Source organism: Rhinolophus hipposideros (assembly GCF_964194185.1).
Source record: "Rhinolophus hipposideros genome assembly, chromosome: 14".
NCBI classification, from domain to species: Eukaryota; Metazoa; Chordata; class Mammalia; order Chiroptera; family Rhinolophidae; genus Rhinolophus; species Rhinolophus hipposideros.
Genome location: NC_138060.1, coordinates 50,635,214 through 50,660,930, shown reverse-complemented (window position 1 = coordinate 50,660,930; position 25,717 = coordinate 50,635,214). Strand labels below are relative to the sequence as shown.

The window sequence follows — 25,717 nt, the reverse complement described above, 5'->3', positions numbered from 1 at the left end:
GCACTCTGTGATGTTCGCACAATGGCGAAATCACGTGATGTTGCATTTCGAAGACTATCTCTTCAAGGGGAGCATGACTATTTCACCCCGATTGGACAGATCTGCCTACATCAGCATCGCAGGGATGTTGAGAGGTCCAAGTGCAACATCGAAAGGTGGTTGCTCTTATCTCTCCAAATCCGACAATGAAATAAAAACTCTGCAGACCCTGGTGCCTTGAGGGTTGGCATGCGAAAAGATTTTACCACAGCTGAACCATACCTCTAAATTTATCAGTAACTTAGAATAGTTGTTCTCAAACGTTAGCATGCAGGGGAATAACCTGGGGGGTTTGTAACAGTACGGATTTCTGGACCCCATCCCTAGAGTTTCCGATTGAGAGTTCCCGGGGTGGGGCGCTGTAATTTGCATTTCTAACAATTTCCAGGTATACGGTTGGTTGGTCCAGGGACCACACTTTGCAGACTCCGGGTTTAGAGTTTTCCGGAGAGCGCTGCGTGCTGGGCTACGATTCTGTCTAACCCACTTAGGTTTATCTGGTCTCTACTCCCTCCTTCCGTCCTCTGAAACAGCCAGGGAGCAAGGAGACCCTTGTTAAAGTCCAACCCCGGGTGCGTTATCAAGCTGCTGACAGCCGGGCCTCCTGATTGCCTTTCGAAAGGATCCGGCTGAGGCCGACCGGGGACAGATAACACGGCCCTGGAGTCACGCGGCCGCGGGTGGCCCCAGGCCCGTCCCGCCCTCTTCCCCGCCCCCGGCTCGCTGTCACGGGGCGGGGCGCGGGGCGGAGCGGGCCCCGGGCGGCCGGCAGGACCGGCGAGGGGCGGTGCCGGGCCCGGGTCCTCAGTCAAGTGACGCCGAGCGGCTGGCCCGGGCGCCGACGCGGAGTGGCCCGAAAGGCTGGAGGATGGACATGCTGGGGATTGCTCGCATTCTGTCTCTGATGCTGGCGTCGCTGCTGCTGCACAGTGCGCGCGGCTTGCATGTGAGTCCACAGGACCCCCGCGCGGGCATGCACTGGTGGGGGGCCTGCTGGCCGAGGACGGGACCGGGGCTGCGGCCAGCCGCGTCCTGCAGGGGGAGCTGGGCCTGGGAGCCCGGGTGCACCCGGGCCGGCACGCAGCCTGCGGAGCGCAGGCAGTGGACTGGCCCTCCCGCCGGGGGCGGGCCGCGCGGGGCGCGTGTCCTTCCCGGTAGCCCTGTCGCCTGTGTGTTCCGTTCCGGCCGCGGGTTTCGCTTGGACCCACTTCCCCATGGGTGCCATGAGTGGGTGAGCTGAGGTGCGCCCGGACGCTTCCAGCTCTGCAATTTCCCGGGAGGGGGAGTCCAAGTAGCGCGTGGTATCAGAGGAAGCCTTGGGCTTTGGTTTGGGGCGCCCCCCCTTGCCCAGCTTCTGCTCCGCGAAGCGCTCCGGAAGGAGAAGAAAATGGGGTCAGAGGAGGCCCCCGCCATGGGAACCCTGGATTAATTTCCTTCGAGGTGTTCTCCAAACGTTTCGTGCCCTTCTCGCCACCCCCCACCCTCTCCTTTTTTGGCTTGGATTTTCATAACCTTCCGGGTTTGGCGACCCGGGCTGCAGGTGGCCGCCGGCGTGGCTGGAGGGGGGTCTGGCTGGGCGTGCAGGTGAGGAATGGGGGCGTGCACCGGGCTGGGCCTGGGGTACGTTTTAAGTAGAAGATGGTGAAATTTGGACCGGTTGACTTGTAAATTACTCCTTTCCCTCAAAGGCTTTGAATAACTTGCCTAAGAGCAAAGTCATACAGTTATCTAAAACCTAGGGTGAAAATCTTGTGTGTAAAACAGCTACTGAATCTGTTTTAATTTTGGATTCCTCTTGGGAAAAGGTCGCCTCCAATTTGCTAATCCCTGTCTGCCGGGTCTGTGTTCCCTCTGTCCCAATTTTTGTTTTTTGGTGGTTTTTTGTTTGTTTGTTTGTTTGTTTGTCTAGGAGGAAGGCCTGAAGGAAACCCTGGGGTGAGAGCTAGCCAGTTGTGAGAACCACTGGCCAGGGTGGAATTGGGGAAATACCGTGTTTCCCTGAAAATAAGACCGGGTCTTGTATTAATTTGTGCTCCAAGAGACTCATTAGGACTTATGTTCAGGGGATGTCATCCTGAAAAATAAAGCTAGGGCTTATTTTCCGGTTAGGTCTTATTTTCGGGGAAACACGATAGTTCCAGGGAAAAGCAACAGAGAAAAATGGGTAGGGGTGGGGTGGGGTGGGGAGCTTAATCAATATTTAGGAGAGTTGTGGGAGGGTAAAGATGGATTTATGGATGAGGTGCTGGTGGACCAGACAGTCCCTTGAGTAATGGTTTTACAGCATTGTGTGTGTGTGGGGGGGTGGGGGGGTAGGGGAGGTGCCCTATGACTGCCATGCCCAAGACCCACACAGGGAAGCTGGCTTCACCCAGCAATTCTTACGTATCTAGGTGTCCCTCCTGGGCCTAGAGCTGAAGAAAGATACCAGCAGATGAGCTTTCTGTGATTTCCTTGTTTATATTTATTTGGAACAGAGGTTCTCAAACTTTAACTGTGCTAGAAATTAAAACAGAAAATTTAAGAATATTAATTTATTTAAGAAATAATAAATCTATGACATGTGAGGAAATGTATGTTTCTTTGAACAATAACAGTATTTCTCCCCAAATTTTAGGGCGAAGAGTGGTATTGTTTTTCATTTTTGCAAATCTCTTTCATGTCTGTCTCAATAGATGACAGTCGGAGTCTCGTAGCTACTTCTGCATTCAGTCTTGCCATATCACACGTCACGTAGCCTCTGGAAAAATCCACTGTACACTCATGAGAGAATGAGAATGGAAAAGTCTTTTATGGCTTACTAGTATTATGAAAGCAGTTTTGACTAAATGGACCCTTGGGTCTCCCCAGACCACACTTTTGAGAACCGTTGATTTAGAACAATGTTTTTCTTATTATAAAAGAAATTCCATATGCATTGTGGAAAAACTTTAAACATTCAGAAAACTGGACAGAAGAAAATGAAAACGGCCCATCATGTTACAATCCAGTGTATTTGTATTTTAGTGAGAAAGTGTAGCTGCTGACTGGTGGCTTGGATTCAAGGCAGGTTGGGCAGATGTAAGTGGCCTGCAGGTTTTGAATGGGGACAAGAAAGCTCTGATATGCAACAAAGCTGACGCCAGTTCCTGGTTGCAGGCGGAGCTGACCTGGAACCCTCTCCTTGGCCACTGTCCTTTCTAAGGAACTCACCTTCCAGAGCCCGCCTGCACAGAACTGACAGGGGACCTTCTTAGGAGCAGAGAAAATGGTGATCTTCAGGCAGCTGCCCCTGGGTGTGAAGGCCGCCCTGGCCGCTGGCACTGTCTTCGTGTCCATGATTATCTCCCGCTCCTATGTGGCGGAGAACCTTGAATTCAGGGCCTGGCGTTGGCTCTTCCGCCTGCAGCTCTCCTTGTTTGCCAATTCACTCATGCTTATTGGCTCCCTCTACATCTGGCGTAGTGCGGTCAGCAACCTTAGCCATTCCCCAGCTGCAGAGTCGGCCTGCTTTCAGCTCTGGAAGATGGCTGTTGTGACATTTCTGGCCCTGGCCCATTCCAGTTTCTTCACCATGCTCTTTTTAGTGGCCGAAGAGCCCTATCTCTTTTCCTTGGCTGCCTACTCCTGCCTTGGGGCATACATCATCATGGTCTTCTTCCTCTGTACCCTCAGTGGCATGGAGCAGGCCTACCAGTTCTTGGCCTGGCGCAGTGGTAGGGTCGTGGGCAGCCTTGACAAGACAAGGAAGCTGGCACTCAGGCCGGCCCTGGCAGTGGTGGTGACCGCCGTGCTCAGCATAGTTGGGCTTCTGAATGCTGCCCAGCCCCCCGCCGTGAAAACCGTGGAGGTGCCCATCCATCAGCTGCCCCCATCTATGGACCACCTCAAGATTGTACTCCTCTCAGATATTCACTTGGGCCCCACCGTGGGCAGGACCAAGATGGAGATGTTTGTGAGAATGGTGAACACGCTGCAACCGGATGTCACCGTGATCGTGGGTGACCTCTGTGATTCAGAAGCCTCGATCCTCCGGACGGCGGTCGCTCCTTTGGGCCAGCTTCATTCACGCCTCGGCACCTACTTTGTCACGGGGAATCACGAATACTACACATCAGATGTCAGCAACTGGTTTGCGCTGCTGGAATCCTTGAATGTCAGGCCGCTGCACAATGAGAATGTGAAGATTTCTGCTACACGGGCCCAACGTGATGGTGGTGGTAAGGATGACGACTGGATCTGCTTGGCTGGCGTGGATGACATTGAAGCAGACCTCCTGCACTACTCTGGCCATGGCATGGATCTCGTGAAGGCCCTGGGGGGCTGCAGCCCAGACCACACCACCATCTTGCTAGCTCACCAGCCCCTGGCTGCCAAGAGAGCCCTTCAGGCTCGGCCAGATATTAACCTGATCCTTTCTGGGCACACGCATGCTGGACAAATCTTCCCTTTGAACGTGGCAGCCTATCTCCTGAATCCTTTCTTTGCTGGTCTCTACCAGGTGGCCCAGACCACATTTGTATATGTCAGCCCAGGCACGGCCTACTATGGGATACCCATGAGATTGGGGAGCAGGGCGGAGATTACAGAGCTCATCCTGCAGCGGGCACCGTGAACCTGGCCTGCCCTCTACGCCGTTGCCCTTCATTCTCCAGCACTCTTCAGAGCGGGTTGTCTGCTTTACTCCCTCTAGCCTTTCCTGCCCAGCCCTGCCAACATACCCTTGTCACAAGCTGGGCTTGAACAGTGATTTGTGGTGGGGCTGCCTGACAAGTTCAAGCAGGTTACCTCTGTAGATGGCCAGTTTGTGAGGCCACTAAAGTCACACGCGTAAGAACAGGCATCTGTTTTTCAGATGACGTGGAGTAAGCCATCTTCCTCTGCAGAGCTCCCAGGAATAAATCGAAATATGGGGTTGCTTGAAAGGGATACCTCTAGAAAGCAGAGGAGGGAAGGAACTCTGAGTGTTGTTGAACCGTCTTTAGGACTTAGGCAGTTTCCAGAGCTTTCTGGGGAAGAGACATGTTGCTAGCTAGTCTAAGACAGCAGCCGAGAAGGACGTCTCTCTGGCTGCTAGAGAAGAATGTTTTCTTTTCCCCTTTGGTTCTATCACAGTCACCTTGATTAAGGGCATCAGCAAAACCCACTAGAATTCAGGGCTCATCCTGTTCCAGACCTTGAGTGATGCTATTTCAGCTGGGCCTCTGGGATTGGGGGGTGGGCTGAAGAGAAACGTGAGCACTGTGGTCGTTGATGGTCAGAGTACTACTGCATCTGAGGGTGTTTGCCTCCCTTGTCTCCTTTTATACAGCACTTGGGTGTGTTAATTAGCGACTTTTCCCTACTTAAAGATGAGGAAACTGAGGCAAAGAGCAGTAGGTAGGGCATTGTCAACATGACAAGGTATGTAGGAGATTCTGGGCTAGAAGCCACGTCTTCTACCTCTGAATGAAAGTGTTCTTTGTACTGTCCAATGGTTAAGTAGCTATATCTGTTACAGGCCAGTAGAGGATTCAAACAGTTAGCAGTGTAAAGAGAACTTCATCGGCCCATGATCTTTCAAAGTGGTTTGTTTGAGGCTGATTTCAATTCACACATAACCATGTGGGCCAGGGCCTGGAAGGGAGTTGGCTAGTTTCAGGGTAGGATGTCTATTACATTGGAGGAAGAATCAGGAAGTTGGGGGTGCCCCACCCCAGGTTTGGGTCTGATTTTTTTCTGAGAAACAGGTTCACTCTCTTCCAGTGGGGAAGTTGCCTGGGGAGTGGCAGGGCTTTGTGCTCTGGCAGGGCCTGGAGGCCTTCTCTCCCGCAGGGCCCTGGCTGTGGAATGCCGGGACTGTCCTTCCTACTGGATGGCTTCCTACCCCCTGGCCTGACCTCATCAGAGCTATCCTAGGGCTCTGGCCACAGAACCATAGGGCAATCTCTGCTGTTCAGTGGACACAGAAAAACAAGCAGACGTTACCCCTGTAAGTTTATCTCTATATCCGGAGTGACCCCACCTCTGTTGGCCCTGCCCTTGTGTCACATGTAAGAGACCCTACCCTGGGTGGCAATAGTGTATTCCTGTTAGGGAAAGCCTCACTGAGAAGCCTGAAGACCCAGGCTCAGCATTGACCTTTCTGTGATTGAGCGTCTTTCTCTGACAGGGAACACAGACACCGCTCTGACTGGAGAGGTTCTCACTGCTGCTCACTGGTCAGGCAGTGTCAGGCAAATGGCTTGACCTCACTGAGCCTCGGATTCCCTCACCCTAAGATGAGGATAATGATCCTATCTATCTCAAGATTGTTTCATGGGTATGGTACTGAGACATGGTGCACGAGTTCACACAGGAAGCACTCAGTGGTGTTCACTTGTAAACACCACTCTGGGGCATGCTAAGGAACTATGTTGGGCACAGGTGCCCCAGGAATTTATGGAGCAGCCATCCTGGGGAATGTCAGTGGGTAGCATGCCACCTGCTGCTGGGGCCCAGTGATTTGTGAAAGCAGCGACTACTATCTGACTCTGTTAATGTCAACTGGAGCATGCTCTGCCTGGCCAGAGGGAGTTTCTTCATTTTCCTCTTTGTCCCTTTGTGTCTTTGGGTCGAGATTTCAAGTGGTTTCCTTATTTTTCCCTCCTTCGTATTTAATTAATCTTACAGCTAAGGATAAGTTTGGAGAAAAACTTATTCAGAACCCAGGAAGGAACACTGGAGACCCTTTCTTTTAACACAGTTTGCAGAGGGTGGGATTTTAGGAGAGGGAAGGTACTTGCTCAGGACAGTGGTCCAGCTCCCAAGTTCCCTGATGCGCTTCTCCATGGCATCACTCCAAGCTCACCACTCCTGGCCTCAGGAAGGTTGCTCTTCCAAACCCTCTTGCTTTCTTATGACCTGACCCCATTTTTTGGATCAGTGTTATTGCCTTTTCAGTTCTCTTTTGCTTGGATTTCACCAGACTCCAATAGTTGGTGCCATCTGTCTTCCACCCTTCAGGGCAGCTGCTAGTGTTTGAATCATTGGCCATACCAGTTACTTCACTCGTTTCTTGATTTTGGGTCTTTCTCATCAGTGCTCTGAGATTGATGAAATTAGCTTTCATCAGTCCTATTTTTTTAAACTTGGATCTTTGTCTTTTTTCTTTCTCTTGAGTGCCATCATTTTTCAGTCTTGTGTACCCTTCGTCCTTGTACTGAAGTCCTTGCGTGACTGACTTCTTTCTATTAGACATAAAATGGGTCCATCTTATGTGTTCAGGGAATAGTTGGCAACATCTTCTCATACTTGGCTTGCCTTTCACAATGTGCTCAAAGTTTTGAGAACAGGAATTTTTCCATTACTGTCCAGGTATGGCCCTGGTGGGCTCCTCATCACTGCACCCTTTGCACCTCTGTTCTCTGTTCTTCACCCATTTGCCTTCTTTCTTTTATTTGCTTCAGGCTGGAGGAGGTGGTGAGAAACATTTACTTGAAGCTTGAAAGTTGTTTCAATTTGATTTTAGTTTCTTTTTTTAAAAAAATCTGTTAAATGCAAGTTACAATGAAACGTAATGCTTTTCAAAGTTAGCAATAGCAAGTGTAGTATGATACAATTGTTATAAAATCTCAATAAATTAATCCTGTTGCCATCTATTCTAAACATCCATCCATCTTCCCCCCCTTTGTTTGTTTTGTTTTAAATTTTTATTGTGAAAATTTAAAAATATTTAAAATTTTAAAAAATATTTAAAATTTAAAAACAAAGTAGAAAGAACAATTTATTGAATCCCCATGTACTCACCACCCAGCTTAAACAATTGTGACTATTCTGCTGTTTTTTCTTCTCTATCCCTGCCCCACACTCTTTTTGCTTTTTTGGTCTTTTCATAAAGACAAATCTTAGAAAATTAATTTCACCGAAAAACACTTCAGTGTGAATTTGTTGTTATATTCAGTGAAATTAACAGTAATTCTTTAATCTCATCTAATACTTAATTAGGAGATTTGGGACTGGAACTCACGTCTTCTACCTCTCAATAAATATGTCTTTTCCATTGTCTGAGGGTTCAGTAGCTGTATCTGTTACAGGTGAGTAACAGGATTCAAATACAGTTAACTGTCTAAAGAGTTAGTGTTGAGTTTTTCCTAATTATCTCAATTGCCTTTTTTTTTTACTGTGGTTGAAAAAACAGCATAAAATTTATTATCTTAATGATTTTTAAGTGTGCAGTTTAGTGGTGTTAAGTATATCCACACTGTTGTGAAATGGATGTCCAGAGCTTATCTTGAAAATCTGAAACTCTATACCCACTAAACAATAACTCCTTTTTACCCTATGTCAGCCCCTCATAACTACCATTTACTTTGCTTTTATTTCTATGAATTTGACTACTCTGGGTACCTCATTTAAGTGGAATCATATATTATTTGTTGTTTTTGTGATGGCTTATTTCACTTAGCATAAATGTATTCTGTTGTAGCACGTGATAAGACTTCTTTTTTAAACCTGAATAATATTTCATTGTATGTACATGTCATATTTTCTTTATCCATTCATCCATCAGTGGGCATTTGGGTTACTTCCACCTTTTTTTTTTTTTTTTTGTCTATTGTGAATAATGCTGCTATGAACATGGGAGTGCAAATATCTCTTCAAGACCCCATTTTCTATTCTTTTAGATACATACCCAGAAGTGGGATTGCTGAATTACATCGTAGTTCTGTTTTTCATTTTTTGAGGAGCCTCCATACTGTTTTCAAGAGCAATTGCACCATTTCATAATCCCACCAACACTGCACAAGGATTCCAATTTCTCTCCATTCTCACCAGAACTTATCATTTGTTTTTTATTAGTGATAACTTAGTGTGGTTTTGATTTGCGTTTCTGTGATGATTACTGATGTTGAACATCTTTTCATATGCTTGTTGGTAATTTGTATATCATCTTTGGAGAAATGTCTGTTTAAGTCTTTTGCCCATTTTTAAATCATGTTATTTGATTTTTTTGTTGTTGTAGGAGTTTTAGCTACTGAATGTTAACCTCTTATCAGATATATGATTTGCAAGTATTCGCATTCCATAAATTGACTTTTCACTCTATTGATTGTGTCCCTTGATGGGCACAAGTTTTTAAGGATGTTCCATTTGTCCATTTTTGCCTTTATTGTCAGTGCTTTTGGTGTCCTATCCAAGAAATCATTTCCAAGTTCAATATCATGAAGATTTCTTCTTATGTTTTCTTCTAAGAATTTTATAGTTTTGGGTCTTATCTATAGGTCTTTGATCCATTTTGAGTTAATTTTTTATATGATGTGATGTAAGGATCCAACTTTATTCTTCTGCATGTGGATGTGTTTTAATGTGTTGTTGAATTTAGTTTGCTGGTATTTTGTTGAGGATTTTTTTGCATCAGTATTCATCAATTGGTCTGCACTTTTGTTGTTATGTCTTATCGGGCTTTGGTATATTCAAGAGACAATAGAAACTTCTTTCACCTCATTTCTGCATCCTGAAGGAATTTGTATGCATTCAGAAATATAATCCTGCCATTAGCCCTGACAATGGTGATTTTTAATTTCGTCATGTCTTCTCATCATCAAATGTGTAGTTACTCTGAATAAGTCTATGGCAAAGGCAAGACAGATGCTAAATTCTTCTTTATTCATCAAATTTCACAATAATGAGATGTTGCCCTAACAATATCCAAGGATGACCAATAAGCTTTTCTTTGGGATGGGAGGGAGTATTATGAATTTGGCTATATTTACATATCTGATGTTTTTCAATCAGTTGAAGTGATAAATCTTTGGGTACTTAAAATACCCCATCTTTGCCCGTTGGAGCCCTTTCAAATCTGTTCTTATGTCATTTTGTTGTGACCCTAATAGTTTTTGATAGTTTCAGGTTAGTTTTGTACATATTCTGTTCCAGACTTAGATTAAGTCTTTTCTTGAAGGAGCCATGCTCTTTTGAGTGGGAACATAATTTAAGGGTTAGAAGAGCTAATTGCTACTAGCCAGTGTCAATTCTAAGCTGTTTCAGTGGATATTGCTGCAAAATAAATGATTTTTTAGAAACAGAAAAAAATCTTAAGTTTTGGTAGTATTTCCAATTCAAATGGAAGATTACAGGCTTTTTAAAAAATAAACTTTATTTTTTAGAGCAGTTTTATGTTCACAGCAAAATTTAGTGGAAGGTACAGAGGTTTCCCATGTATCCCTGATTACAGGATTTTTATTTAACTTCCTTTTTGTTTCTCTTTTACACTGAAATTTTTGGTTCCTAACAACTCAATGTAATCACTTATTTTTTCTATCCTACTACATATATTATGGATTCAAAATAATAGTAATAAAATATTGCTAAGATGAAATCTACTGGATGCATGTTTGTTTGTTTTACCTGAATGCAGTTTAAGATGTATTTTTATCCTTAGGCTAAATACTATTTCAGATGCATTGGAAGTGATTCTTTCCTGTGTGAGAAGTTAGGTATGTTTTTAACTTTTAAGAATTATTTTATAGTTTTAAAATTTATTTTAAAAGAAAAACTATGCACTTAACCTTTTCTCTGAGATGAAGGGGCAAAATTAAATTATAAATGTCTGTGAGTCCTGGAGGATTGAGAACTGGTGCCAAACTGGGCTCATTTCTCCTCCATTCTGCCATTTTCCCTCCTCTTCCATTGTAATTTGCATTCTTTATTCATAGTGTTTTGGGAGGCTGAACAAAAATCTTTGGGGAACAAGACAGGCATAAATAAAGAAACAAAATTAATAAAAATAGAATGCATAAGCTCTAGCAGATCATCCACGATTTCCTACAGATCCATATTGATTCTCACCATCCCCTGTGGTGGGTTTGCTTTTCCAGCCTGTCTGAGGTAATGGTGCTTCCATAATATTTGATGTTTGAAAGTCTCTTGGATCTGGCATGATCCAAGTTTGTTTTATAGTCACCTGAAATACTCGTTCTCTTTCTCTTTGTTCTGTGAACTGAGAGGTCTGGGAAGCCCATGGTGTGTAAACACCCTTCTACCCCTATCTTCTCACCTTCCCTTAGTCCCTCTCCCCTCAACCCTACAGTGCTAATACCCTAGGAGGCTTGGGTCGCTGCCACTTTGGAGCTGAACAGCTCACATCAGGAATTCTCCAGGCTCTTGGGTCAAGTTGGAAGGGTATCTAGGGTGCTGGGGATGGAGAGCTATTCAATAGGTGCTTACCAGAGTTATACTGAGGGACTTGACCTGTCTTCACATAATCAGCATGACCCATAACCTGTGATATCACTAAGCTCCTTTCATTTCTTTATTCTAGTTGAGGAATGTGCACAAGTAATGCAAATATAATAATTGTTATTCCTGAGGATTACGAAACTTGGGGAATGTTCGTATTACCTAGTGATGTAAATATCAGTGTTATAGTTAATGTTTCTAATATTTTTAATGCTTTTTTGCCAATGAAATAATCTAAATAATTTTAAAAATATTATATTGGACAGTATTAGATCCCTGATATGTATTTAGTCTGAGAGTGTTTTGTTTTATACTGCTGTTTTGTTTTTTCTCCAGTAATATATGCATTATGTACACGGAGGCCTTAGGAAGATGTGGACTTGGCCTTGCTTGGAACTGATTTTATTTTATATGTTTTCTGTGACCTCATGTGTTGTAAAAGCTGATGCTACCACACCCCGGCAAGTGTGAAATAAAACCGTGGCTCTTCAGCATTCTGTCCCAGTGCCAATTAATTTAGAAAGGGTGGGATTTGCACACAGGGCAAGTTTTTCATTGTTTACATTTTGGAGGAGTCAACTCCGAAGGCAGCCTTTCCTCTTCCCTTCTCTCCATGTTTCATGATCGCCTTCTGTCAGTGGTGCCACAACTCAGAGATATGAAAGAAGCTAGCTCCTTTAGGCCGGATCCTCCCATAACCTTAAATGTTAGGAGGGGTCCTTTTGGAGCTGTGAAGTGAATTTGTCCTGTTAACCTTGGCCATGACAGTCACCAACTAGAAGCTCTCTTAGGTGATGCTGCTTCTGTGACTGTCCATGTTGATCCTCTCTGGGCTGCTTTTGTAAGTTCAGTTTCAGGAACTTGTCACTGCTCCCCAGGTCCGAATAACATGGTGTCATTTATATATCAGACCAGCACGACAGGTCACCCCAATAAATGTAATAAAAATAAATAAATAAATGTTTATAATATATCTATCTATCTATCTATCTATCTATCTATCTATCTATCTATCTATCTATCTAAAAGAATATCCTGATAGTCAGGGTCTCTCATGGGAGAGAGCAGGGCAGTTAGCCAGGGTCCTGTGGCTAACTGCTGAGAATGTGTACTGCTGTCCTGCCCACTTAGAAACAGCTTTTGATCCTTCTTGTTGATAGTTTTGAAAAGATTAGAACTTAGCCACAAACCAGATGCCAACGGTTGTGTTGACCCATTCTAGTAATAAGCCCCTACTCACGTGGCAGCTGCTACTGAGGCTACTACCAGTTTAAAAAAGTAGGCGGCCACTGTCATCCATCCCCATCTGTCTGTTTTTCACTGGCGCTCACAGGTCATTTCAATGGGGATATGATGGGGATGTCCTGTGAGTCTCTGTGGAGGGGCACTGATATCTGCAGTTTCAGGAGGAATTGTGGTCTTGCTTCAGATTTATCTTGGATGGAGGTGGGGACTGGGCAGTTCCGGGACTTCCCACTTGGCCCTTCCCTCCATAATGGCTCCTATTCACCGTGAGGGTTCTGCGGGTTGTTAGGTAAAACTCTCAATTTGCACTCAGGACCAGTGAAATAACCACATGGTGGGTCCTCTGACTTGTTGGACCCACTGTGAGAAGGACTTGGGCCAGGGCCCCCTTTTTCTCCTGGCTTCCCAAAGAGCTATAAGGGGGAGTGATGGCATTTCAGGTACCCTGGTATTAGTATCAGCTCAAACTGTTTCTAGCAATCCTCAGAAGATCTGGGGGCGCCACTTTCCTTAGGACACAGGTACCCTAAGTCCCACTGGGGAAGGATTAGGGGTATGTTTATTGTGTGTACAGTACTTGGGGTGGCATCACGGGGCCCTCCCTCAAGGGGATCCATCCAACCTCTTCAATCAGTTGACTATTAGAGAACTGCCTCTAACAGAGCTGGGAACTGGAAGAAGGAATCAATTTCCCATTGCAGTGGCTGACATCAGCCTTTGGCTCATGAGCTCTTGATTTGTTTTTTTCCTGGGCAACCCTTGCTGGTTGCCCAACCATCTCACCCTCTAGGAATGTACGGTTAATGAGCCATTGCCTAAGATCACTATTGGTCACTTGCCTCATAACATACCCTGGTTGCCACTTGGGCCTTGCTGGTCATTGTGGTCGTTATACCCACCTGCTCCTGATGGTTAAGTGATCCCTCTCTGGTTATGCCAGAATCTCATCCCCCATAACACTAGGGAGCCCAGGGCCACAGCAGCATTGTCTGCCATCCTTTGCCTACAGACGACAGCCCTCACTGAGCTTCTCAGAGATGCCAGGGCCCTTCCTCACTAGTACATTCCTCGCTGAAGGGAGTATCCTGGGAAATACAATCAGATGGTGGGTTGTCCAGTCGCCATTTTTACATTCCCACCTGTGTGAGCCATCTCGCACCTTCCTCAGGATGCCAACTGAATCCTGGCATATCCAATATTTCCTGTAGGCCTGTGTCACGTCCAGGTTTCAGGGAGTGATCCCAACAGTACAGGGACTGGATTAAGGTGCTTTTACCAAGTCCCGGGAGAGTGCACCATGGCAATAAACTTCCCTCTATCCAGCTTTATATTCTGTCCCCTCAAGATGCACTCCCAGTGTTCTCCCACGATTGAGTCCTGAGCCTTACGTTTCTGGCAGGAGATGTATGTCTCTAAGCATTGCCATGGAAGCCTCTGGCCTTCACAAAATGCTTTGAGTGGATGGCTGACATGAGTCTGTCAAACAGTCTCTTTCTTCAAAGCTTCCAAATCTGTTAACAAAAGCCAACCAATCTCACAGTCCTTACAATTACCAGTAACCCCCCCACACACACACCCCATTCCAAGGGTACAGCTAATACAGATGCCAACCCCTCCCCTTCTGCCTATACCTCCTCCCAGGCCAGCACAGGTGCGGGCCTTAGTATTTGTATTGCATACCATGGAGTGTCACCACCCACTTAGCACTACACTAGCTGGAAGGTTCTTATGGCTGTTTGACATATGAGAAATCCAGGCGCAGACTCATCCTGAGTAGGCCAATCCTGATACCAATTTTCCTCATCTCGGTTCGTCTGGAATTCAAACAGGAAACAAGGGCTCAAGTGCAGGTGGTCTGAGAAGTGATCCAAGAGCGCAGAAACGAGGGACAGGTGGAAAGACGCAAAAGCCTGTATAAGGATGTGTATTGTGGCTCTGCTCCGGGTAACAGGGCCACGATTCTGCCAACAGCTCCTAAAACATACACAAAATGTCTCCAGAATTGTCTCCCTCATAGAGGAGAATGTAGTTACCATCTTCCCCTCCCGCCTCCTTGCCACACACACACACACACACACACACACACGCACACAGGAGCATGGACTCCCCAGTACTCGTGGGCTCCTGGGAGAGCAGGGGCCCATGACTTTGGTGCAAGAAGGCATAAAGACTTGAGCTGTGAGTTTGAGTTGAGAAACTGTCTGCACGGAATATCCTGAGCTCATGCAAGACTGACCATAAGAGCTGCAGCTAACATCGGTATGTTTTTAAAACACTTCTCTGCTTTCTCTTTTAACTATGTATGTATCAGAGATCTTTCCACAATGATAAGAATAGAGTACTTCATTACTCTCAGGAGCTACAAAATATTTTATCATATGTGTAGGTACATCCATGTATAAATAATTTGCATACCATAGAAACCATAATTTACTCATCAGTCCACTTTTTTGTCTTAACATATTACTAGGAAAACCTTTCAGACATACACAGAGTGGAAAGAATTGTATACTCACCATCCAGAGATGGTTTCTACCATTAACATATCAATCCATCCCTCCATCTATGTGTCAATCCATCTTATTTTGTGGTTGCATTGCAAAGTAATTTGCAGCCAGCAGTGCATTTCCCCCCAAATACTTCAGAATGTATGTCATTAACTAGAGATCAATATTTATTTATAGCTTTTTCCATTAAAGGTAAACTTACCTACAATGAAATACACAAATCTTAAGTGTACCATTTGATAAGTTTTGACAAATGCATATGCCTGTATAATCCCAAACCTTTACTTACTACCCCAGAAAATTCAGTCATGTTCCTTCAAGCAAAGCTGCCCCCACTCTCCTAGAGGCAACAACTATTGTGATTTCTTCCCCACCATAGAATAGATTTACCTGCTCTAGAAACTCATATAAATGGGTTCATACAGCCTGACCCCATTTTATGTAAGGCTTTTCTCACTCAGCATAGTATTTTTGAGATTTAGCCATGTTATTGCAAGTGTCAGTATTCTTTTTTATTGCTGAGCAGTATTCCATCATATAAATGTACCACACTTTATTTAATCATTCTCCTGTTGGTACACATTTGGCTGTTTCCAATTTTGGACTATTATGAATAAAGCTGTGATGAACATTTTATGTCTTTTCATGAACATATGTTTTTTGTTTCTCTTGTAACCAAGAAAAGCCCTTTATTTTAAAGGGCAATTTGGTTTGCACAGTGTTTCAGTAAAAAAGAAAAAAGTACATTTATAAGTACATCCATGGAAAAAATTCTGTGCAAAGGATAAATGCATGTTTAAAAAACTTATTATGGGAAATTTAAAAAACGCGGAGAGAGAGTACCCATGTATTTATTACGCAGCTTCAACAATGGTTGATTTTGCTCTGTGTTCCCTCTACTTTTCTTATTTGATCTTTTTCTTTTTGGTCTATAGTAACCTCAGATGTAGTAACCACCCCAAAAATATTTCTGCATACATCTCTAACTGATGAGAAATACTTTTTTTGTTCTTTTATATAATCACCATGCTATTGTTATACCCAATAGAATGAACAGTAATTCTTTTAATTATATCTAATGCCCAATCTGTGTTCAGGTTTTTCCTATCTTGACATTGTTTTGTTTACAGTTTGTTAGAATCAAGATCGAAACCAGTAGGTTGTTATGCCTTTTAAGCGCTCTTTCATTTTCTAACAATAGTCTTTATTTTCTTTTGTTTGATTTTATTTTAATACCATCAATGTGTTAGAGCATCTCTGTCCTTGGATGTTCAGAATGTCCCACATTTTGGATTTGACTTCCTGCTTCCTGTGGGTGACATCATTAGAATCAGGTTCAATAATGAGGACTGCTTCCAGATGGAGCTGTGCACTTCCTGTGAAGAGACAGAATGTCTGCTTCTTCCATTTTTACGAGGTTGACATTGAGCAGAGGGATCACATAGATCTGCCTTATCCCTTCTATATAAAATGTCCATCAACCTTGCTGATGATGGTTTTAGCGTCCACTGATGATTACATCTGTAATCCTTTGCTTCACCAAGTGTGAGAAAAGGGTGTTTGTCAGACTCTGTTACTCCACCTGCGTTTATTAGGTGGAATCCTGTGAAGAATTTTCCATTGTCTACTTTTTGGTTACCCTGAAGTACAGTTTTATGTGACAAGGAAGTAAACTGCTTGTTTCCTTTATCATTTATCATTTTTCAGCGTAATAAGTTGGTTTGTTAGCAAAAGGTGACCAGTGATTTTTTACCCTCTGTGTCTCATTATGAACTCATAGGTGTTAATATCCATGTAGCTTTTTATTTTCCAGTTGATATGTCTCTCTCTTTTTAAAAAGGATGCTCAAAATTTTCTATGTGGGGCCAGCAGAACCTCTACAGGTTAGCCCCTGTGTCCTACATCTAAACAACCCTGTAGTCCTGTGGGTTCTACCTCTACTGCCCACCTCCCTGTCCATGTCTCTGCTTCCTTTTTTGCCCCTTCAGGAAAAGGCCAAAGTCCAAAATACTTAAAAACACATGTTTGATTCTATCATTCTTCTGTTTAAGTTGCTCTCCATAGCTCTTGGCATAAAGCCGAGGCCGCTGACCATGGACTTTAGGGCTCATTCAATCTGGTCCCTGTCCGTCTCTGTTTCAGCAGCCGTCATGCTTTATCTGTATAGAGGCCTGTGGCTCCCTCCCTGTGGCCTGTCCTCTCCCCACCACTTCTCACACACACAGTTTCCTCGGCCTATGTCACCTCTCCCCTTGGCTAATTCTTCCTCTTCCTAGCGCTTCATTTAGGCCAACAGTTCTTAACCCTGATGCACATTACAACATCTGGGCGGTTTTGAGAAATACCAGTGCCTGGGCTCCACCCAAGATCAATTAAAATCTGGATATCTGGAGGGTGAGGTCTGACTTTGCTATTTTTAAAAGCTTGTGCAGGTGATTCTGACATGTGGCCAAGGTTGAGAACCACAGTTTGGGGTTCCTTCCCCTGGGAAATTTGCTCTCGCCCCACACTCTGCCGTGCCTGAGTTACATGTCATTTATTACTGCTGTAGCATTCTGCTCTAGTCCTTTCTCATCCCCGGCTTTACTGAGATATAATTAATGGATAACATCATGTAAGTTTAAGGTGCACAATGTGATGGTCATATCTTTACCTTATCATCTAGGCCTCACTCTGTTAACTCTTGTGTTTCTTCCATGTTAGATAAAAGCTTCGTGTGGGCTGTAGCCACATCTGGGTGGTCTGTGCTTACTTAGCACATAGAGGTGCGTGGTAATATTTGTAAATGGATGGTAGGGAGATATTTGGGCTGGATTTTGAGGTTGTTTGAATGCAGAGATGGTGCTCTGCTGTGTGGGATGCAGACCGGATTCCATCATCTGCCAACATCATTTCTCGCAAACCTCCTCTCTGCCTCCTCTGAACCCCTCCCCCAGACAAGTGGATTTTAAACAGTCCTTGCCTTTATACCTGTGCAAAGACCGTCCCTAACTCATGGGATACCTTTGAACTCACAGAACTTGTGGGAAACCCTTATTTGACACTTTGTCATATACATGCTGTGAAAATATTTTCAAAATTGGGGCACCTGGTATAAAAATATTTTTTTGTGTTTTTAATTTTATTGGGGAACATTGGGGGACAGTGTGTTTCTCCAGGGCCCATTAGTTCCAAGTAGTTGTCTTTCAATCTAGTTGTGGAGGGCACAGCTCAGCTCCAAGTCCAGTCGCTGTTTTCAATCTGTAGTTGCAGGGGGCGCCGCCCACCATCCCATGGGGGAATTGAACTGGCAACCTGTTGTTAAGAGCTTGCACTCTAACCGACTGAGCCATCCGTCTGCCCTAAAAATAGTTTTTGTAACTTGTGAGTTTCTTTAGAAGTATCTTGCCTTTGAATGGAAATTAAAGCTCTGTTTACTGGAAGAATAAATTGATATTAAAATGACACTCTTGCCTTTTTATGATTCTTTATTTATTTATTTTGGGGTAGCTTTATTGAGGTATAATTCACGTACAGTAAAGCTTTCCATTTGCTGCGAAACAATCAACTTGGAGTGTTTTGACTTACAGTGCTTTGATGCCCTGGGTGGACTTCAGGCTGTGTATGATCTAGGATGCATGCTTTCACAGTTGCTTCCAGATATGGCTTAAAGGGCACACCTTCCCCACCCCCCTCCAAAAAAAAAAAAAGCTCTCACCGACTGTGTTGCTGTTGTGAAAAAAGTTTTCAAAAAAAGTTCAATTGTGACCTTTGAAAGCCTGAAGATAGATATACAAGGAATCTTACCAACAATGAAATGGTTCCTTGTAGCCCTAGTAGTCCTGTTAGCAGGGGTGGCCTGTTGCTGCCTTTGTCCATCCACCAGAGGGCAGTGTTTCCCTCTGCCTAACAGTTGGTCTCCCCTTGGAGGCCTTTCCTTTGAAATCCTAGCATTTTAGCTCCTGAAGCAATGTTTCTCGAAATTTGATTTGACTGCTAGAAATACATCTTACATTGCAACTCCGTAGAGACATATATACAGATGCGGTTCTATATATGTATACATTACAGGAGTTTCATAAAACAATAACTTGTCTTTACTATGTGCAATGCACTCTGATATTTTCTATCCTCTTTCATTAACAAAAGGTGCCCATCATCACCCAAACTGAGTTCATGACTCACAAATTGGGTTGCAGCCCACAATTTGAAAAATATTGCCTTAGAGTTCATTTCGTCTCACATCCTGCATATTTATGGGTAAAGAGATGCTGTAGAGAAGGACTTTGCCAGATCACTGTGGAATTTAGAGCAACACCTCGGACGAGGCTTTAGGGCCTTGGACTTCTAACCTGTTGCTTTCAACCCACTGACATTACTGTAGAGGCACATCCAGCAAATTACAGCCACAGGGAGGGAGGGAAAGAGGGAGGGTGTGTGTGTGTATTCCCAGCACACTGGGCTTTGGTATACCAACAGAAGAGTCACCTCCAGCAGGGTTTTCTCTTTGGGAATATAACTTCTACATCTCAGCCACTGATTGTTAATCAGCGCTGGCCTCTGGAAGGTAAGTCTATGGAATCCTGCACGTGGGTCCTCCTTGATGATGTCTGTTACCTGAGTGCGTACAGCGAAAGTGGCTTAGCAGTGGTTTGTTCTATAGCCCTAATCCATCAGCACATTTCACAAATTAAATAGGGGTTCACTTGCCACTGTCAAAATGTCTACTTCTGAAATGTGGAAGGTGGAAGTTCTCATGTGGTCTCATCCTTGCTCTGTAGAATACCTCCCAGAGGACATTCAAGATTGACTACAAACACAACCGCTTCCTTAAGGATGGCCAGCCATTCCGCTACATCTCAGGCAGCATTCACTATTTCCGTATACCCCGCTTCTACTGGAAGGACCGGCTACTGAAGATGAAGATGGCTGGCCTCAATGCCATCCAGATGTAAGTAGGTGGGCACTCGGCTCTCACCTCAGCCTAGATACCCACACCTGGAGAGAGGGCTCAGTTGCGTTTCTCAATGCACCTATTTCATTGCTCAAAATGGGACATAGGGTTGTGTAGCTTTCTGGGAGGGGTTTGTCATGAGCTCCACTGGCCCTTCTTCAGCTAATGAATCACTTATCTCTCCTCATCTCTTCTCTTTTGCTGTTGCAAGGTGACTAATTGGGGAGAATTGGGGTGGCTGGCCACTCTGGTTTTTGCGTTGCTGATGTGAATTGCTACTAACCTTAGCAAAGATAAAGGGTGAGAAAACCCAGAGGCAGATTCTTGGGACAGATAGTTAGGGAGAACCCCACTTGTAATTCTGGTCCTAAGGCCATGGGGACCTGTCTGTAGTTTCAATCCTACATTCTAGGGGACCAAGACTATCTGTTCCAGGGAACCCTGAAACCATGAGGTTGTGGGAAAAGGACATGAGCCAGGGATTGCCAGAGAGACCTTTGTGATGGCAGTGGGTAGCTTCATACCTAAATTTATATTCCGTGCTGTAGGCAGCCTGGGGTGTTGGTTGGACCTTTTGTCATTTTACTTCCTGCATGTTGTCTTCTAACAAAGTCTCCTATCAGGACACAAGGGTTGAAGGTTGTTTTCCATTTTTCTTAAAAAGTACTTTTCCAAAAACCAGGGCAGTCATGCACTGCATAATGACATTTCAATCAACGACAGACAGCATGTATGATGGTGGTCCCCTAAGATTATAATGGAACTGTGAAATTTCTATCGCCTAGTGACATCATAGCCGTCATCATGTCATAGCGCACCACATGACTCATGTGTTTGGGGTGATCTGGAGTAAACAGAACTACTGCGCTGCCAGTCATATAGAAATGTAGCACATACTGTTATGTATAGTACACAATGCTTGGTAATGATAATATGTTATTGGTGAACGTTTTACTATACTGTACTTTTATTTGTTATTTTAGAGTGTACTCTTTCTACTAATTATAAAAAGAAAAAGTATGCCATGTTACCCCGACAGTAGCCTCATACATCTCCATTTTACCGTGTCTCTTGATCACATCGTTTTCTCTCGTGCTTGGTTTAATCACCTGTTTTCTACAGTAACCTGCTGTACAGGCTGGTAGCCGAGGAGCAATAGGCTGGCTATATCCTCTAGCCCAGGTGTGTAGTAAGGTAGACCATCTAGGTTTGTGTAAGTGCACTCTGTGATGTTCGCACAGTGATGAAACTGCTGAGCAATGCATTTCTCAGAACACATCCCTGTGGTTAAATGGTGTGCGCATATGACTATATACCTCTTATTACTTTAGCACAGATATTTTCATTCTTCCTGAGCCTTATATGGACATCTGTAATTTTTACATAGTATTAATTCATGTTCGTGTAATTCTGTATTGTTTTTGAAGTCAGGCATTAAATAGGAATGGACTTAAGCGTAAATGGACATGCATAAACTTAAGCGTGTCCCCCTCCAGTTCGGTTCTCTTGGGTAGCTGCTGTGAAAACTCAAAACAAGGCCTCTTTCCCATAGAGGCTTCCTAAGGGAGCGACCTGTGTGTCCTGTGGGTTTATAGTTCTGCAGACAGTTCAGAAATTCATGTAGAACATCTGGATGTTTGAGCTATTTCCAGGAAGGGGCTGTGTGTGTCTTGGCAGATACGTGCCCTGGAACTTTCACGAGCCCCAGCCAGGACAGTACCAGTTTTCTGACGACCATGATGTGGAGCATTTTATTCAGCTAGCACATGAGCTGAGCTTGCTGGTTATCCTGAGGCCTGGACCCTACATCTGTGCGGAGTGGGAGATGGTGAGTGTGGGTAGACTTGGCTCTGCCTGCCTGCTGTGCGTCACGGGTGGACAAGCAGGCAGGGATCTGGGGGAAAGTGACTGAAAGCCATTTAAGGAAGTCTCTGATTCCAGAGAACATGGAGCCTGTGCTTGTAGCCAGCACAGGTATCTTTTCCCTTCGGAATTGCCCAGGCAGAGGTAAGGGTCAGAGGTAAGGGCCCTTCTCTTGGTGTCGCTCACGTAGCTCATTTTCCTTGTCTGTGAAAAGCAGTTACTGGTGTGGGCTCTGTCTACCTTTTATGTAGATTGTTAAGTGGAACAATCTACATAAAAGGCTTTGGTTCTTAAACCGTTGCATTCATACAGAGTGACCTTATTTTTAATATGTTACCATTTCTAATTTCCCTGAAAGTTTCCAAATCAGAAATCCCAACTCAAACACTCCTTCTCCATGAAACTTTTCTTCCCTCACTGCTAATAGTAATTTCTATCTCCCTTGAGTGACTTTCATGAAATGGGCCTTATAATGGCTTCCTTTTTTTTTCTTTTCCTTTTTTCCCTATCCAAGGGAGGATTACCTGCTTGGCTATTACAGAATGAAAGTATTGTTCTCCGTTCTTCTGACCCAGGTAAGTTGTTACAGATGTCGTGAGATAATTTATGAAAGCATAGACAATTTATGTCAAAAGGCTCAGGTGTGGGAACGTAATCAATAATGTTGTAAAGATTTTGTAGGGTATCTGATGGACACATGTCCCATTTGGGAGACCACCTCAGGGAAGACGTAGATGCTTGATCTATGTACTGTACACCTGAAACTGAACAATGGTGAATGCCAACTATAATTTTATATATGTAATGTGATGGCTCGGTGCGATGTCGGAGGGATAGTGGATGAGGGCATGGGGGAGGGGGTCCACAGTGTGAGGGATATAAATGATGAACGTCTAAGTATTACCTTGTCTTGTGCACCTGAAACTAATAATAATAAAAAAAAAAGGGTCAGGTGTTCTGAAGATTGGGGTACTTCTGTGCAAACACTTCTGGAAGTTTAGTGACAATCTGAGAGTTAGTCATCATCCATTGCAGAACACCAGACATTGAATGTGTAGGAAGTTAGGCTTTCTTGAACCACTTGACTAGCTCTTGCTGGTAAACTGGTAACTCTTAATTGGCATTGGTCCCGGTTTGTGGTTGACCAGCTGACTTTAATGCTTTCTTCTCCTATATATCTTATTTGATAGCATCTGGCTAATTAAAATGGAAGATACAGTTTTTGGAATGGGTTGCTCAGTGGCTCCACTGCCTTCTCTTCCTTGATCTGTTTTCACAGAGTGAAATATAAATGACAAGTTTTTTTCTTGTCTTTTTAAACTACTGGAAATTATTTTAGCTGTAAACCATGATTGGTCAGAAAGTGCCATTTAACTGCATTTCTATATTCCGAAGACGTCCGTTTCCTTTGGTAAGGGTGGTGACGAAGATGGTCCTAAGGGCAGCTATCATTGATTAAGTTTCCTATGTAGAAGGCTAGTATGTTATGCTCTGTACGCATTTCCTTCTTAGTGCATTACCTCATATTTTACACTCTTAGTATATTATTAGTGTTTCCACATTTAATCTGTGCAGCAGCATTATAAAGCATATGCTCTATTATCCCCATTCAAGAATGTAAATATATAATTTATTAGAACTTCATTTAAAAAAGATAAAAACCCTACTGTGAAAAGAAGAGGACACACCCACCATTCAGTCACTCTTTTCTTCACTCAACAAACAGTGGCAGAGTGCTCCAGTCTTTGTGTCCTAGTAGCGGGGACAGATGCCAGGCATACTGATCCTTATCCACTGAGAGCTCAGCTGAGGAGACTACTCCTTGCAAGACAACTTTTATCCTACTTTTAGTGCATGTAGCCACCCCATTTCCGAAGGTAATTGTCGAATCCAGTATTTTCCATTTGCGCTGCCAGCGCCAAGGTAATAAGGCTGTGTTGTGTCTGTTGGGACTAAGAGGTGTGTGATGGTGTTAAACCTGTCTTGTTTTCCAGGTTACCTTGCAGTTGTGGACAAGTGGTTGGGAGTCATTCTGCCCAAGATGAAACGTCTCCTCTATCAGAATGGAGGGCCGATTATAACAGTGCAGGTAAGCATGGAGATGAGCATGGGCAGATGGGGGGCAGGCTTCCGTCCATCCACGTTATATGTAGGAGTGATGCAGACTTGAGCTTCATAAGTCTGCTTCTCAAAGAGGCAATGCCACAGGTGGTGCTCTTACTTTAATTGATTTTTGAGGAAGTATTACCATTTTTTGAATGCCTGCTGTGTGCCAGATTCTGTGCTGGATGCCCTACAAATGCCATTCAGTTATTCCAACCGCTGTCTTTTTTAAATGAATTTCAAAGAGGTTGAGTGACTTGGCCAAGGTCACCCAGCCAACAGATGGCAGGGTCAGGATTATCACCTTAGGTCTGCTAATCCTATAGTTCCTTGTCCCATTTGCCTTCTGGCTGCAAGGATGCAGCATGGACTAAATTCCTTTGGTGTCTACCCTGCTTAGGTAATCAGTTCACATTGGTATAGAAACAGGATGTGGTGAATTGGGGCCATTATGTTCTCCCTTCTGCTTCCTGCTCCCACTCTCCATGGTTTGGTTTTTTGTTTTGTTTTGTTTTGTTTTGCTTTGCAAAGCCTGGCTTATTGTGTGGAGAGCATATCATATGGCAAGTATTTTCCATGTGAAAAATCAGGACACTTGACCTGCAATAAGTTTTGATGTTTGTAAAATTACTTGGGTAAAACATAAAATGTTTGTTGGTCATTTACCAAGGATGCTCTTGTTGAAAACAAGGAAGTTATGTAAAACTAGCTGTATCCTGGAATAGCAAGTGAGAGTGCAGTGTGGCATTTCCTGGGGGAGCGTGGGCCAGATTTCCTTCTTCTGAACAGTACTACGGACAGTTTGTAGGGATAGTTGTTGTGGCGAGGGAGTGTGGTCATTCCCTTGCCCTTCACTTAGAGACCAAAGGAGGCGATGAGAGGGCTGAGCTGGCCAGGTGTCCACTCATACTGTATGGTGAACAGAGGCCAGCTTGAGGCTCCCAGAGGGATGGATAAGTAGCATTCAATGTCTCTCCATCCGTCTTGAGTCTGTACTGGCTAAGCCTTTAGGAGCCCGTTTTCCTGTAGGAAGATGTCAAGCCTGAAACTTGGGTGTCTTTGTACAGCTGGGTCTTCTTCCTTTCTCTTGATATCAGGTTTACTTTAGTTTCCCTTGTTTTAGGGAAAGTCTCTGCTTCTCCCTAAATCACTTTCAAATTCTCACAACTTTCCTGTAACTGAAATGCCATAGAAAACGTAATCAAATATGAGCTCTGCAGAGGACAGTGAAATTGACTGTCCTGGGTGCGTTTCTTCTTGTGTCTCTCCCTGGCAGCCTCAGACGACTTTAGTGGGCTGTGAATCCTGCCAGGAGACTTAGCTTCCTCCTCTCCCCCTCACATCTCCACTTGCTTGAGATCCTTTTTGCTCTTTCATTACTGAATAAACAAGTACATTAGTGTTGGTACAGAAAAATATAAGAAAGCAGAAGAACCACAATTATTACTTAAACATCAGGAACCAGGAGCAAAACTCTTTACATTTTGGGGAGATTTCCTTACATTTTTTTCAATGCCTTTAACAATTTTCTATTTACCATCAATTTATACTGTGTGGGTAGTTTCCTATCTGACTTTTTTTTTTTACTTTATTCTTATGTCATAAGCATTTTTTCATATCATTAAAAATTCTTTGTACATCAAATTCATGGTTGCCCTCTTGTTGTTTGAAGTGCAATTCCATCAGTTCCCTTGTATCCGAAGCCTTCTCAGTTGACTTAATTGGCGTCCACATGGCTCTCAGAACCCTCAGTTAGTGCCTCCATTAGTGAAGCTTTTGTGACAGTTTATCTACTTTCATCCCTGCCCAGGTGTACCTCTAGTCTCTTCTGCTCCCCAAACCTATACCT

At 44.0% G+C, this 25,717-nt stretch overlaps 2 protein-coding genes across 3 annotated transcripts in view; both read left to right on the top strand.

The window, feature by feature from the left end:
* The first annotated feature begins 797 nt into the window (after positions 1-797).
* Positions 798-25,717, top strand: part of GLB1 (galactosidase beta 1) — an 82,878-nt gene continuing 57,958 nt past the window's right edge. The window contains exons 1-5 of one of the 2 annotated variants that reach the window (XM_081072439.1): positions 798-985; positions 19,730-19,899; positions 21,580-21,730; positions 22,280-22,340; positions 23,760-23,854. In XM_081072439.1, coding sequence (XP_080928565.1) covers positions 908-985; positions 19,730-19,899; positions 21,580-21,730; positions 22,280-22,340; positions 23,760-23,854 — 555 coding nt within the window. In that variant the 5' untranslated portion in view covers positions 798-907. Of the gene's footprint in view, positions 986-1,192; positions 1,624-19,729; positions 19,900-21,579; positions 21,731-22,279; positions 22,341-23,759; positions 23,855-25,717 lie in introns of those variants that run through there. The other variant, XM_081072440.1, reaches the window with a different exon arrangement.
* Positions 3,160-4,751, top strand: TMPPE (transmembrane protein with metallophosphoesterase domain). Its single transcript, XM_081072441.1, has one exon. The coding sequence runs from the start codon at positions 3,287-3,289 to the stop codon at positions 4,631-4,633; it is 1,347 nt and encodes a 448-aa protein (XP_080928567.1). The 5' UTR covers positions 3,160-3,286; the 3' UTR covers positions 4,634-4,751.